Raw genomic sequence first — 15,684 nt, 5'->3', positions numbered from 1 at the left:
GGACAGCTGTGAGTCCAAAATGACTCCTGGGCTGCACACCTGGTCTTTCAGGGGCACGGTTACCCTCTTTGGGACCAGACAGTCCCCCACACCTGCCTGCTCCTTATCCCCCAAGAACAGTACTTCTGTCTTGTCAGGATTCAACCTCAATCTGTAGCAGCAATCCATCCACCTACCACCTCCAGACACTCACACAGGACCTTCATTGCCCTCACTAGTTCTGATTTGAAGGAGAGGTGCAGCCAAGACATGTTCAGAGCCAATATATGCTTCTGTCTGCAACATGGAATATGTCAGCTATCTGCCAATTTTCATGTTTTCTGTAGGCCTCAATAGGCTGCTTCCATTGAGCTTTATGCAGATAAATAAATAACCTAAATAATATTGACCAGAGTCTGGGATACAATAAAAGTTAGTTCTTGTTGTCTCCGATTGTTGAAATAAAACCCAACAGCCTGGCTCAAGTGATTTTTTTTTGTGCCCCATGAACAAAACAAGGGCAAACACATTCATAATTCTGGGTGTGTTGTGTAAGCATGGCATGTTTAATTATGAAGATGATGAACATAGTGGTTTCCCATTAATCAGTGGAGCTGTAAAAAGGTTCTGCTGCCACTAGAAACTATTATTCAGAGTGATCAATGCTTCAAACGTCCGGGCAAAGTCTTGTATCAGGAGTGGAATAACCAAGTATGTGACATGTTGTACATTATCTAAATAAAGCCTCCATTAATTTGCTGTGCTAAGGCAGAACTCCAACTAAAAATCAGCTGATATGCAACAACAGTAGTAATAATGAAACAAGGAGAATCATTTAACAGGGTTCTTTAATGGCTCTGGTAGTAGATTTGGCATTCAGAGTTACGACAATACAAGGAATGTAGGAACTATAGAAGGCAGAAAAAGAAAAACTGAGTTTTTTTCCCTTTCAAGTAAGTATATACAGGATTGCCACCTGTGAGCCTCTTTTATAGTTGTTTCTTAACTTTAAACATTGGTGGTGGAGGAATTGGAAGAAAACAAGTGTCTCACCTTCTGCTAGTAACATTCAGCTTCTGCAAAGCCACCATTGGCTACAATCCAGAAAGGTTCAGTTTAATAGATTGCTCGATTTACCACCAGTCATACCCTATGGACAGGATGGTGGGGTATTGCCTAAAAGCCATGTTTTTACTGAAGGTTAATACGACAGGTCAGTGTAACCTCAAGGCAAGAATAAAATGTAACTATACAAGGTGAGTAACTTAAAATATATCAAATACAGTATTTTAGACTTCAATCTTACACATGATCACTTAGAAGTTTGTTTCAGTGAGACTTAAACAAGCCAGGCAAACAAGCCTAGGATCAGATCTCACTTGCTATTTCACACACAAAATTTAATCTATGGAAAGATTGAGGAAGGGGGGACCACAACTAGAGCATCAGTTTCCTGTTCAGTAAGTTACATATTTACTATTCATTAAAAGGAGATGACAGGTTCCCTAAAGGAAGCACTACAAAAACAAATGCTCACTGGGAATAAGTATATCCCACCACTCTGTTGGGTGAACACTAAACTGAACGGGTGGCAACACAGATATCAACAGCCCTTCTTTAATCCCTTCCTACGTGTGTTCTTTTAGCAACTCAAAAGGCTTCTGTTTGTTTCCATTCCTGCATGACATACCACACAGACCTGCTAAATTTATGAAGATTAGTTTTTCTAGAGTCAGAGTGAAAAACAAGGATCAAAGTCTATTAATATTGCGAGAAATATTCATACCACCAATCCTGGTGTTCTTTATCACTTTAATTAACAGTAAAGGGGGGGACAGCCTCATAAATACCAGAAAAGGTCACTACTGACAGTAGTTCAGGGAACTAGCTGAGCAGGGATTAATTAGTTGTTTCCAGCTCTCGCTTTTCTTTGCACACAACAGTTCTCTCAGCAGTTCCATATTTCCTAGGACAGTCTGCCCCTACTGGGTTCCCTGCAAATGTATTGGGCTACAACCCCCATCAGCCCCCAGCTGCATGGCCAATGCTTAAATCTCCAGCAATGGAAGTTGAAGTCCAGAACATTGGGAGGCCACTAGGTTAGGGTTTGAGGAATGCAGGTGTTAGCCATATCAGTGAAAGCAGACACCCAATATTCCATTCAAATCTACCTGTAAAATGCAGATAACCTCTCTGTACCTACTGGGATCTTCTCCTGCACTGCTAAAGGGTTCATATTTGGGGATGACTTTTATTTAATTTTTAATGGAAAAACTCTTATGTCTGCAACCAGAACCACAGAAATGTAGTGGTTTTTATCAGCATGGAGATAAAATTGCATGTCAAGCAATATCTGGGGCTCCATTTAAAAAACTGGCAATGCTAATATAACTAATGCTTTTTTCTTCCAAATAGTGACTTGTAGATCTACCCATATAAATGTTGCTAGGTTCTTGTGGCAGGCATTTGGAAGAACACAGAGTATCTGCAATGGGCTGAATTAGATGCAGGAGACTGAGACTCTCTCAGAAACCCCACTGAGAACATGCTTCCACTATTCAGGGAACTGAAGCATCTCCTTTCCTTAGCAGCCAACAAGACAGACCTTCAACTCTGCACTGCAACATGATGTAATAAAAGGAAATGAGACTTTGACAAAAAGTGAAATATGAATGTAAAGGTGTATATTTGTTACAAAGTATGCTAGGAATTTGGTAAATGTTCCCATTCACATCTGAATAGTGAGAATCCCAGATAAATTGTGTTAATGTCAGCATTACTATGCCGTCATCTATCAGACATTCACTAGAGAATGTTGACAACCTCATTTAGGAGACTGTCAGTGTTCCCTAGTATATCTCTGAGTTATTGGTCATTCACAAAATTCACCAGTTCCAGTGCTGATGTAATCCTTATTCTAGTAAAGATCATTGAGAGAAGAACAGGAGAAATTCATCCGTGAGATGGATGGGAGAGTTATTAAGCGTGCATGATTCCATTCTTAAATGTAGCATATTTTTCCGTGTATAGGACAATGTCTTTTTCGTTAAAATGTACCGTAAGTAAAAAATGGTGCATGTGGCCTGGGTTTGGGTTTGGACTCTGGTGTGGGTGGCCTGGGTCCTGGTTCAGGCTCTGGCTCTGGCCCGACTTCTTAATTTTGGGTTCAAAAAAAGAGGGGTCATCTTATACATGGGGGTGTCTTATACACGGAAAAATGTGGTAGTTTGTGATCAGGAATATGACATCTAGACTGCGCATAAGTGAAATAGCAGCTTATCTATCACACATTTTGGAAAGTTGTTTATTTGCCTGTTCACTAGGCATTTGGACATCTCTTAGGATATCAAAACTAAATTTTGCACGATAGTTCCAAAGACCAAGGAGCAGACCTAAGTGTGGGTACAACTGGAATCAAGATGGTGAACCGGACCTTTCAAAACTGCACTGATTGTAACCATTGATTTCAAAATTGCATTACTTTATTTTTGGTATGGTTTCTTAGAATTCCTGAGCAATGCCGAGTTCAAGGCTACTAGTAGATTATATGGGAGTTGGACAATGATTAGTGATGGGGGTAATGTAATAGGTGATTTTGATCAGTGCAAAGTGCGAACAACAAAAGTGTTTGGTATTTCCTGACGTCTTTATAGACGCTTTAGAATCTTACAAAACCAAGTCAGAGAGACATTTCCAAAGTTTGGTCTGCTATTAGGTGACAAATAGTAGTTGCATCATTCAGATTAGTAAACAAGGATGCTTGGCCTTAGCAGAAGATCAGATAGCACCCGCATAGCTGACCTGACTAAATTTGGTACTGTTCTTGTCAAGATGGCACATGTTCTTGCGGACAAAGCAGAAAAATCCCATTGCACCAAAAGAAAAATGCAAAAACAAAACCCCAAACACCACCCACTTTGAAAGCATTCAGAGCACATAGCAGTGAAGACTATTAGAGTCTACAGCCTAATTCTAACATACCGTATGTCCTTAAAAAAAATACTTAAAAGAAATTCATGAAAGGAAATTCAATCTGTGCAATTCCAAACAAGATTCTGGAAGCGTACCTATGCATTTTCATGTCTGATTCATCCTTCATGCAATGAAGGGTGGGATATAAATTCAAAAAGTAAATGGATAAATTCTGAAGTTGTAACTGGCTGATGGTATTGAATTAAATATAACAGATCTCACAGGAGTTATCTAGGTTTTAGACAGTTTGCATTCCTTTAGGATTAGGGATTTCCTTATACATTAAATAGATAATATACCAACCTAAGAACCTGGATGTACCCCCACTTCCTAGGAAACATCCTCCTGTCCAAGGCAGGAACAGTAGCCTTGTTCAAGGCTCATAGTGGAGAGAATGTTTTGGGATAGAAAAAGAAGGAAAAGGGACACCTTTCCCAGCCTTTCTCTGCCTCCTGGAATTTTCTAAATAATGCTAAAGGATTTAGGTTTGGGTCTGGCTGCCAGCCATGATCTTAAGCATGTTATTGCTATGGGTGTTGGTGTGTAAGTCTCCTCACCCCTGTCACAAAAAAATCACTGTAGAATGCCATGAGGTTGTTTTCTGTTTCTGTATTCAGCAGGCCCTTACAGTCACTGTGTATGGGGTCCTTGCAATGGGGTCCTAGGTTCTAAATATCCCTTTGCTTTTCCATTTACAAAATAACAGTCTTCTACAAACACAGGGAATCACCAGAGTTTGCATAAGGTAAAGGTAAAGGGACCCCTGACCATTAGGTCCAGTCGTGGCCGACTCTGGGGTTGCGGTGCTCATCTCGCGTTACTGGCTGAGGGAGCCGGCGTACAGCTTCTGGGTCATGTGGCGAACCAGAGCAGTGCACGGAAACACTGTTTACCTTCCCGCTGGAGCGGTACCTATTTATCTACTTGCACTTTGACATGCTTTCAAACTGCTAGGTGGGCAGGAGCTGGAACCGAGCAACGGGAGTTCACCCCATCGCGGGGATTTGAACCACCGACCTTCTGATCAGCAAGCCCTAGGCTCTGTGGTTTAACCCACAGCGCCACTGCATAAACCACTACCTTATTTTTAGCTGGCCCCATTTCACTTCCCAATAGATGACTGAGGTATTGTGCATTATAGGGAATTATATATTGGATCCTTAAATTGGCCAAATCTGCTACCAAGACTAGATAGATTAAAATAATGGAAATCTGTCTCTTTTCCCACAAGCTCCTGCCACCATGCCTTTCACCATAACAGTATGAACTAGAACAAGGAACAACAGTACTTTGTCACCCTACATAAATATGCAAAGGACAAATATTATTCCATATAAGAGATTGAGTGTTTGGGGGGGGGCTCGTTTAATTTCATTGTACACAGGTTGTACAATGACAATAAAGGTATTATAATTATTATTATTATTCTTATTAAATGAACAGATTTAGAAAAATCACATTGACACCCTACAAGGTTATTTTTATAACCTTGTATAGAAAGAGCTCCACTGTATGACTCCTGGGATGAAACAGTGATAGATTTAAAACTGAGAAATAAATTTCAACAAGCATAAGGAATGCTCATTTTCAGCACTCACTTTCATACGCACCCTTCTCTTATACACCCCAAAGGTGAAAAATCATCTAGCTTAACACTACTTCTCACCAGTCAGGCATATCTTTTCCAGGAAGGAACTGACGTGACAAAAGTCAGTTGGAACAAAGATCTAATGGCATCCTCTCATCTCCAGTGCACAAGGCCGCTTGCCAAGGAAGCACTCCTCCTGATTTCATTCTCAGCAATTAAAGTGTGTATAGTTCTAGGAACAGCAGTGTCCATTAAATATACAAAGGATTTACAAGTCTCACACTTCAGTTCTGGCACTAGAGTATTTTGAGCACAAAGGGGATTTAAAGCTTCTCGGGGGGGGGGGGAGAACAATCCACAATGTTAACCTTTCCCACTGCCCCACACGTTCTCATCCCATCAGCCCATGATGAGCCACCTTACATAAACATTATATGTGGCCTCCTTCATCACACAGTGCGATGCTTAATAGCAGCCAGCGTGGTAGGGGTGGGGCCCACTCACCCAAACTCCAGTTTGTTCCTGCTGCTTACCGGGAAGCGAAAAAGCAACGTGGTGAGTATACTTGCAGAGCCGATCCGGTGCTCCTGACGGTGTGTTTGCACTGCGTCAAGGTCCCTACTCCCCCCGGCCCCCGATAAGCTGCAGCGTTGCAGCGGACTGGAGGTCAGCTGAACGGTGGCCCCCCACCATGCCATCTGCTACTGGCAATGCTGTTTGCTAAAGACACCTGCATTTTACATTAGGCATAAAAATGCAAAACTCTTTGCATGCAGTCATTTCTAGATACCAGGGGATCCAAAGGATTTTTCTGTCTCAACAGTGTGGTCACAATTTAAATCTTCTGTCATAAATGTCATGTTGACACACTGATGCCCTATGAATCCAGACTTCAGTTGGTAAAGCCGAGTTCAACTTGCAGCAAAAATATGAGAGCTGGTTTCGTACCATGACGTAAGAAATGTTACTAAGGATTCAGAGACGCTCCAGAGAGCTGCAGAGTTGAGTCAGCCAGGAAGTCTCCCCTGCAGCCACGTAAGTACTGATGTCTGTAAAATACTAACCTTCATAACTTCTACCTGCAGGTCTTCGTTGAGGGAAGGAGTCACTCTGACTGCATTCAGCATTTGATTAAGCAACTGCTTGTCATCAGAGTCTGTTTCCATGGTTACAAATCTCTCATCAGACAGTAGCTTCTGCAAAGAGAGAATGGGACTGCTTAATCACAGGGATTCTTGATTTGCTTGATACTTAATGCTGGTATAAAAATCACATTACCCCCCCCCCCAAAAAAAATACCTTATTCTTTTTTCTTATATTTAAAAATGTATACCCCATTGTTCACCATGCAGTTCTCAAAGCAGCTGAAGACAATGAAATACATAATATACAAAATTTAAAGCTTAAAGTACATCTCAAAAATCCTCAGAATTTTTAAATGTCAGAAAAATAATGTAAAGCATCAGAGACGCATTCAAGGTCCAAAGGCCTCCTGAAATAAAGTGAGTTTTGACCAGGCATTTGAAACTCAGTAGGGATGTTGTCTGTGGTGAGGCAGTTCCATAGAGTTGGGCCCACGACAGCCAAGGCACAACTCCTAACTGATATAACTCATGCTTCTGGCCTATGGGAAACCACTAATAGTGCTCCTCTCAATGATCTCGGTAATCAACTTTGAGTGCACTGGGTCCTTAAGGTATTCTGGGCCTAAGTTATTCTGGGCTTTATAAACTAGTTACAGGTAGGTAGCCGTGTTGATCTGCCATAGTTAAATAAAATAAAATAAAATAAAATAATTCCAGTAGCACCTTAGAGACCAACTAAGTTTGTTCTTGGTATGAGCTTTCGTGTGCATGCACACTTCTTCAGATACACCGAAACAGAAGTCACCAGACCCTTATATTGTTGTGATATTATTACAAGCCGAGCTGCGAACGCTGCAGCAGCGAGGTCAGCATGCCTATTGTGTCTGTTTTCATCCTGTGGGAAAGCTACCAGTCCTATCAACTTTCTCACACACGTGATGTTTTTTCACTGTACTGTTGTACTTTACTTTCAGTTCTGGCTCGAGAGATGCCAGACGCTTTTTGCTCAGCTCTGAAATCATGAGCTGGGTAGCAGAAACATATTCTGCATTTTAACTGCAATAAAGTAGTTTTAGCCTTACTGGCTTGTGTGTGTTGTTTTTCAAGCTGGGGAACAAGCACATATTACTAATGTGCCCCTGGACTCGAGTAGCCAGGAGGGCACACAAGCTTCATTCCTGCCTGGGGGTCATTCTAACAACTCCCCCCCCCCCCGGGACGTTTCATAACATATATATAGTGAGAGAGTGGGGAGGGGTATTACTCAAAAGGGTGGTGGGAATGGGTGATTGGCTATATATAAGGGTCTGGTGACTTCTGTTTCAGTGTATCTGAAGAAGTGTGCATGCACAAATTTAGTTGGTCTCTAAGGTGCTACTGGAAGGAATTTTTTACTTTTTATTTTGTTTATAAACTAGTGCAGAGTTTCTCTAGCTGTTGTTGGACTACGGGGAACCAGGCAGAGGGCCTTCTCGGTAGTGGCACCCGCCCTGTGGAACTCCCTCCCACCAGGTGTCAAAGAGAAAAACAACTACCAGACGTTTAGAAGACATCTGAAGGCAGCCCTGTTTACGGAGGCTTTTAATGTTTAATAGATTATTGCATTTTAGTGTTCTGTTGGAAGCCGCCCAGAGTGGCTGGGGAAACCCAGCCAGATGGGCGGGGTATAAATAATAAAAAATTGTTGTTGTTGTTGTTGTTGTTACAGCTCCCATCATTCCTAGCTAGCAGGCCCAGTGGTCAGGGATGATGGGAATTGTAGTGGAAGCAGCTAGAGACCCAAGTTTGAGAAATCCTGCACTAGTATAAGAACCTTGAACTTGGCCCAGCGGCAGATGGAAAGCCAGTGCAGCTGTTTAAACATTGGTTGTAATGTGTTGGCAGAAGTCTGTTCCTGCCACAGCATTCTGCGCTAGCACAATCTGAAACTTCTGGACCAGACCCAAGGGCAGTCCCACATTAAGCGCATTGCAATAATCCAGTCCTGAAGTTACCAATACAGTGGAAGCTTGGTTTTCAAACGTAATCCATTCCAGAAGATCATTCGACTTCCAAAATGTTCGAAAACCAAGGTGCAAAGGGCGGCCTGCAAATTTACAGAGAAAATTGATAAAAATACAATGGTACCTCAGAGGAAGCCATTTGACTTTCGAGGCACATTCAAATATGGAAGCATTTACTTCTGGGTTTTCAGTGTTCAAATTTTGAAATGTTTGTCAATGGAGACGTTCGAAAACCGTGGGGTGCTATACGCGGCCTTCATAGACCTGAGGGCGGCCTTCGACTCAATTTCACGAGTCAGACTTTGGGCCAAACTGAATGCAACTAGCATTGATAAAAGACTATTGGGATTGATAAATTGCCTATACAAAGATACCAAGCTTTATGTAAGAACATCACTTAATGGGCAACTCATTGGTCCTATTACAGCCACCAAAGGGGTCAAACAAGGCTGCATTTTAGCCCCGGCACTATTTAATTTATACATCAATGACATGATCAACTGCCTAACAGCCCCGGAGTTTCATGCCCCCAAATTGGCTGAAAAACCAATTTCAGTGCTCCTGTACGCGGATGACGCGGTTCTCCTTTCACGAACGAAAATTGGCCTCAAAAGATTGATGAGGGAATTTTCGGCTTACTGCAGGAGAGAACAATTGGTGGTCAACTGCCAGAAAACTAAGGTTATGGTGTTTGCCAGGAGACACAGAACACACAGATGGGCAATGGATGATCAGATAATAGAGCAGGTCAAGGTCTTCAAATACCTGGGAATCGTCTTCCAGTCAACAGGGTCGTGGGTGGCACATAAAAAATATGCCAGTGAAAAAGCATCCCAAAGCGCTAAGATTCTGTCGCGCTTTTTCTATACAAAGGGAGGCAGGTATATCCCAGCAGCCTTAGAGGTATTCCAAGCAAAACCTCTGGCACAATTACTCTACGGGGCTCCAATTTGGGCGGGGAATCAGTGTAGCATCCTGGAAACGGTCCAATCAAAATTTCTAAGACAGATCTTTGCCGTTCCACCATGCGCACCAAATGCGGCTCTACGTCTTGAGGCCAGCCTTCCATCTGTTGAGACACGGACTTGGCAAAGAACATTGAATTACTGGCTCCGTCTAAATCTAAATCCATCTGGGCTATTGCATCTAGTCACACGGGATGTACACAAAAGCTCATGGGAAAAGGCTGTACACCAAAAACTCCTCTCGTGTGGCTTGCATGCACAGCATTTACTCACATTGGGCCTATTCAAGGCAAAAAGCATCATAAACCATCGCCTGAAGAATATCGAACAGCAAAATAACCAGGCCATCATTAAGAAATTCAGTGCATGGTACATTCATCTTCCCCCCTCCTACCTGGACTCCCAGGCGGCATACCTGTCCAATCTAACTATTCCAAAATATAGACGAGCTTTTACGTTGGCCAGATTAGATATGCTACCTTCCGCTGTTCTTGAAGGCCGATTCTCAAAAACACCATTCCAGAATCGACTCTGCCCCTGTGGAGTCGGTAATGTGGAGACTGTATCACATGTACTCCTGTCTTGCCCCTTATATAAAGACCTGAGGGAAGAGATCGTCACGCCGCCTATACTCACCATTCCAGGCCGCTCGCCCGAGGACATACTGTTTTTCCTCCTGGCAGACCAGAATACCCAGATAACGGAGAAGGTAGCCAGATTTGTTGAGAGGGCCATGAAATTGAGGGCTGCCAGCGGAATAACAGTGCCCCCTCATAATTAAGATCTCATTTATTCTTGTTTTAATTGTGCCGAATCCCGATTCAGCTCATTTTATTGGTTATATATGGTTTTTATCAGTATCTGTAATATGTTTTGTTTGTTTGTTTGTTTGTTTTGATGCAACGGCCTGTGGGCTATGCAAATAAATAAAGTTTGCTATTTTCGAAAACCAGGTACCACTGTACATGAACTGCTGCAGTCAGGGTATCCCTGTCCAGGAACGGCTATAACATGTGTACCAGCTAAAGCTGAAAACAGGCTCTCCTAGCCACAGAGGTCACTTGTGCCTCAAGTGACAATGATGGTCCAGTGAGTGCCCCCAAACTAGATATCTGCTCCATCAGAGGGAGCAAACCCCATCCAGGGGAAACAACTGACCAAGAACCATCAGATCCAAGAACCACCCACTCATAAGGCCCCTGTCTTCTCAGAGTTCAGACTCAGCTGACTGGCCCTCATCCTGTCTACCACTGCATCCATGCCCGGGCCCCATTCTTTCACAACTTCTCCTGAATCAGATGTAATGGAGAAACAGAGATGGGTATCATCAGCATACTGATGACATCCTGCACTAAAACGCCTAATGATCACTCCCAGTGGCTTCATATAGGTCTTGAATAGCACTGGGGACAAAACAGTAACCCATGGAACCCCACAGCAGCATAACTACCGTGGGCCTGAGGAGATATTTAGAGATCAATATGTAGAAACATCTGGCTTTTGCACAGTTGAATTGTAGTAACAATTGAGTCCATCTGTCGCCCACTCACAACTGGTATGTGGCCCCCAAACAATTGCCAATGAGAGAATATGGCTTTCAAGCTGAAAGAGATTCCCCACCCCTGCCTTAGCAACTAAAATGCCAGCAGGGCACCATCCATCTCCATCAAACACATCCAACTGCGGCAGAACCTCATTGCCATATACCTGCATCCCTGCTAGAGCATGCTGGGCCAGCTTCACGTTCTTGCTTTCCAAAGCAAGCTGGAGTGGAAGGAGGCACTTCTCCCTGATGGCCAAAGAAAAATAAACTTTGTTTAGGACTATGCATTCAGAAAGCCTACAGTACATTGTAACTTTTGAATTTGGCTCTTGAAAGGCAATTCACAGCATATGTTACATTTAATCTTCTTTGATGCAAACATTCATCATAGTACGTAATAGAAGAAGCAATTGCAGGTTCCTTCCAGGTGTCCTGTTCATCAAACATCCATGATATGTGATCCCGTTGACAATGCTATTTGTCCCGGCAAAGGTTTTGGGGTGGTCATACGGCTTCGTTTGCAGTCTGTGCATATCCTGTAACGTCCTGCTGAAATCCTGTAACTTTTCAAAGCACAAATGCTTTTGAGCTGGTTTATTTTGTCTTGCTTTTGTTGTGATATAGTCTCTCTGGCCAGCACGGCCAATGGTCAGGGGAGGAAGGGAGCTGTAGCCCTAGAAATCTGGAGAGCACCAGGCTGACGAAGGCTGATCTACAGCCGTATCCTTTTAACTGATAAAAATCAGATTTCTTTCTTTAAAAAAAAAAAACCTCAGAAGCAACAAAATGGATTAAAAATCAGGACTGACTCAATTAGTTTCCTCCCTGTTCTTGAGAAAAGCATTTAGCTAAAGCTCTGATTAATGCTAATGGACCATCTATATTCCCATCACAACAGTTAACAAAATGAACTGTCATTGTGCCATTTCCTGTCCCTATATATATAGGAATGGCCCACTCAGAAATCATAGGCCCTCAACTGCAGCAACATGCAGTCAATTTACAGTGTTAAAATTAAAGCCCTGCAATTCTAAGCCAACTAAGCAATCTAATTGGCCAAGTGACTGCTGATAGTAAATTATATGGGCCATTCCTTTCTCCACCACGACCCTCCTTCAAGCTTCTACTTTGCCTTAGAAGCAAAGGGATTGCTGATTGAGGATGATTAGTGAGTGAGTTTGTTTGTTTAGCAAAAGCATCCAAGTATAAGATTGCTCTGACTATTTGTTGTGCATAGGATCCTTGCTGCCTTGTTTCCTAAACCTGTAACCCTGTGAACATGTTTGGAATTAAGGGGCTAAGGCAGCATGGGAGTCAATTGCAGCAAACAAAATGTGTGAAGCTGCCCTAATTATTCATAAGGTGCACTGTTTGGGCTGAGAACAGACAAGAACCTACAGGATGGCGGTGAAATTAGAGAAACCTATGGACCAAAGTATTCACATTCCAATTATGGTGAGCTAGAAAGAAAGAAATGTGATGAGGAAACCATCTTCCATTATTAAAATGAGCAAAATAGTGCAGATCCTATTGGCTGGCTCTTTATGATTAGGAAAGAAACTGCTTGTCTCACCCTCCTTTGGTGTCTTCCTCAAATAGCTTTTGCACAGTGTGAACAGAGAAGCTATAATTCGGGGGGGGGGGATCCTGCCTGAAACTGAAGGAGTTATTAAAATGTAAATGCCATCAATGCAAATCAGTGACCTTTCCCACGTTCCATTTTGGGAATTGGCTGAGCTGCCTTTTTCTTGTTTCCAGGTCTGAGATGCTGTCACTATGGACAGCAGTGACATGACAGGCCAACTAAAATCTAGAGCGCTAGCAAGGTCACAGAAACACAGTCGCTGGCTGTGAAAAACCGATAGTAAAATGGAAGTTCAACTACTTCATTCTGGCAGTAAAAGACTTCAAATGTGAAGAGAATGGAAATGGCTCATTAATTCGAGCTCTGGGTTAAAATTGAGATGGAAATGAGAACTGGCACAAATTGAATCTTTTTTCCTTACAACATCTGTAGAATGTTAACAAACCCAATTGTCCTCAAAGGCTGATAGAGGAGATGGAGAAAGTTTACAACCCAACACACTTTGGTTGTTTCCATATGACCCGTTTATTCAGCATTCATTCTGATTTGTTTGCAGGGAGGTTAGACATTCTTGCATCTAGCACACATAATCCCACATTTCCCAATGTGTTTCCCCATGACTTCGCTTATCGCAAAAGGTCCGACGTGGAAAGATACACAAGAGCTCCAAATAAACTTTGATTTTGCAACCTGCATTTGTTGGTTTGTGACTGAATTCCACCACAAAGCACCAATGATCTAGAAATGCCCTTTGTAACTTTTGGCCCTTCACATCAGATGTAAGGGACTGACAGCACGACAGTTAGTGTATCCTAATCCATAGTGCTTTTAATCTGTCCATCCCTTCTCAAGATGAATAGCAACATCTCCTATTTCTATAGGGAATGGTGGGGAGGAGAGAGGCTGCTATTTATACCTTTTCTTGTTTTTTATAGCTGACTAGACAGGCATTCTAGCACAGACAAATACAAGCATGTCACCTTTACATAGAAAAGGTGGGTCACTGGTGCTAGGGATTAATTGAAGTCTTGCTGGTTTGTCTGCAGCATTTCTTAAAAAGAAATGATGTCTGCATGATTACTTGTGCGGCAGAGTTCAGTGGTGGTGGAGTAACAGTCTGTAAAGAATTAAACATTGAATAATAATAGTAGTATCACCATCTTATTAAAGGTCACAGTCATGGGACAGTTCCATTGCCCCCATCAATAAGCATATGATGAAAATTCTCAATTGGGGCATGCCATGTGGAGCTAAAAATATAAAGCAGAGGCACAAAATATGGCTGGGAATATGCAGTACTGCTATGAGTGTAACCTTGAAGAAAAGTTAAATACAGGGCTCTAAAACATTTCTGCTGACCAAGTCAAAAGTTGTAGTCACCCCATCTGTCAAGTCTCTCATCCCGCAACTAGTAGGGAGTCTGTACCATTGGGAGCTGCTGCCACAAAGTGCACTGAGCGCCCTGAGGCAGCAACTTCCAACCCTCTCTGCACCTTGCGTTTGCTGACAGAGAGGTGGAGGGAAAGCGTTCACTGTACACCCCACCCCTGCCTTTTCTGCTCCACAGCAGGAAGAGTAAAAAGCCAGTTTCACCTGCCTTGGCAGAAACTCTTTGGACAGCTTGGTCGAATCTTAGAAGTTACGGTTCCACCTTTGCCAAAGCAAGGAGGTTTGTTGAAACCTGGTCAGATATATTCAGGTTTTGACTGACATACATCTTTGAATTATTCAGAAGTAACAGATGTTGCTGTAGAAGTTCTAGAGCTATATATACACACACACACACACACACGTGAAACTTGAAAAATTAGCATATCGTGGAAAGGTTCATTTCTTTCAGTAATTCAACTTAAAAGGTAAAACTAATATATGAGATAGATTCATGACATGCAAAGCGAGATATGTCAAGCCTTTATTTGTTATAATTGTGATGATTATGGCGTACAGCTGGTGAGAACCCCAAATTAACAATTTCAACTTTGGGGTTTTCATCAGCTGTACGCCATAATCATCACAATTATAACAAATAAAGGCTTGACATATCTCACTTTGCATGTCATGAGCCTATCTCATATATTAAACTACAGTAGCTAATGAAAACAATTGCTTACATAAATGGACTTTTCCACGATATTCTAATTTTTCGAGTTTCACCTGTATATGACTTTTTCTAGAAAGCATTCACAACCTGGTGTGTGATGTGTGTCATGGGAATTCACGCTTACTTCAGGGAGGAGCTAGCAAATTAATTAGGCTGTGCTGTGTTTACCTGGATACAGCTGTTGTCTGTCTCCAGAAATAATGGGAAATGTGGGAAGTCAGGGAGATATTATGTTCAAATAAATGCCACACAGCAAATTTCATCCTTTGCTTTCTCAATGAGGTGTAAAGGCAAGCAGTCAAGATTTGGGCCTGGCTAAGAATTGTGTACCAATCAACACCTGGCAGGCCCTTCACAAAATTGCTTACTGATACTGTATATTATTTATTTGTTTATTTTAAAAAAAACCCGCTGTGGTATCAAATCCTGGGAGTTTATATATACCGTATTAACCACCTGGGGCTTGCCATGAAAACATATTTGTGATTAGCTTGCTATCATTTCCACCTCGGATTTAATAGGTCTAAATATAGCCTAACAGCAAATGCTGCTCAGGTGTTGCTACTAGCAACCTAGGATAGATAAAAACTCAAGCATGATGGTGGGGGAAATCATGACTTTTTTCCCCCTAGGGTGGGATTACATCAGAGCTGCTATGACAGGCATAACTGCTTTTGTGTTGATAGCAAACGTGAATAAACTACAGGCAGTTATAAGTAGCATAGCCCAAAGCAAGTGTAAAATCATTTGTATTATGGGCTTCGGGAAACAGATCCCCTAGAAGGGCCATTGCTCACTTACAGTTGAACTAATTGAATCCATCTTTATTTCATTCTTCAACATAATCATTTAGAGAAACACAG

The 15,684-nt window shown here is 42.1% G+C and overlaps 1 protein-coding gene across 1 annotated transcript in view; it reads right to left on the bottom strand.

Moving 5' to 3' along the window:
- ARFGEF3 (ARFGEF family member 3) overlaps positions 1-15,684 on the bottom strand; it is a 72,784-nt gene that overhangs the window by 46,365 nt on the left and 10,735 nt on the right. Inside the window, exons 3-4 of the mRNA XM_033143877.1 lie at positions 11,300-11,381; positions 6,604-6,735 (exon numbers count right to left, since the gene is read on the bottom strand). Coding sequence (XP_032999768.1) covers positions 6,604-6,735; positions 11,300-11,381 — 214 coding nt within the window. The remainder of the gene's footprint in view (positions 1-6,603; positions 6,736-11,299; positions 11,382-15,684) is intronic.

The sequence above is a fragment of the Lacerta agilis genome, chromosome 3 (assembly GCF_009819535.1).
Source record: "Lacerta agilis isolate rLacAgi1 chromosome 3, rLacAgi1.pri, whole genome shotgun sequence".
Taxonomy (NCBI): domain Eukaryota; kingdom Metazoa; phylum Chordata; class Lepidosauria; order Squamata; family Lacertidae; genus Lacerta; species Lacerta agilis.
Note: the sequence above shows the minus strand (reverse complement) of the source record. Positions and strands in the feature narration are given on the sequence as shown.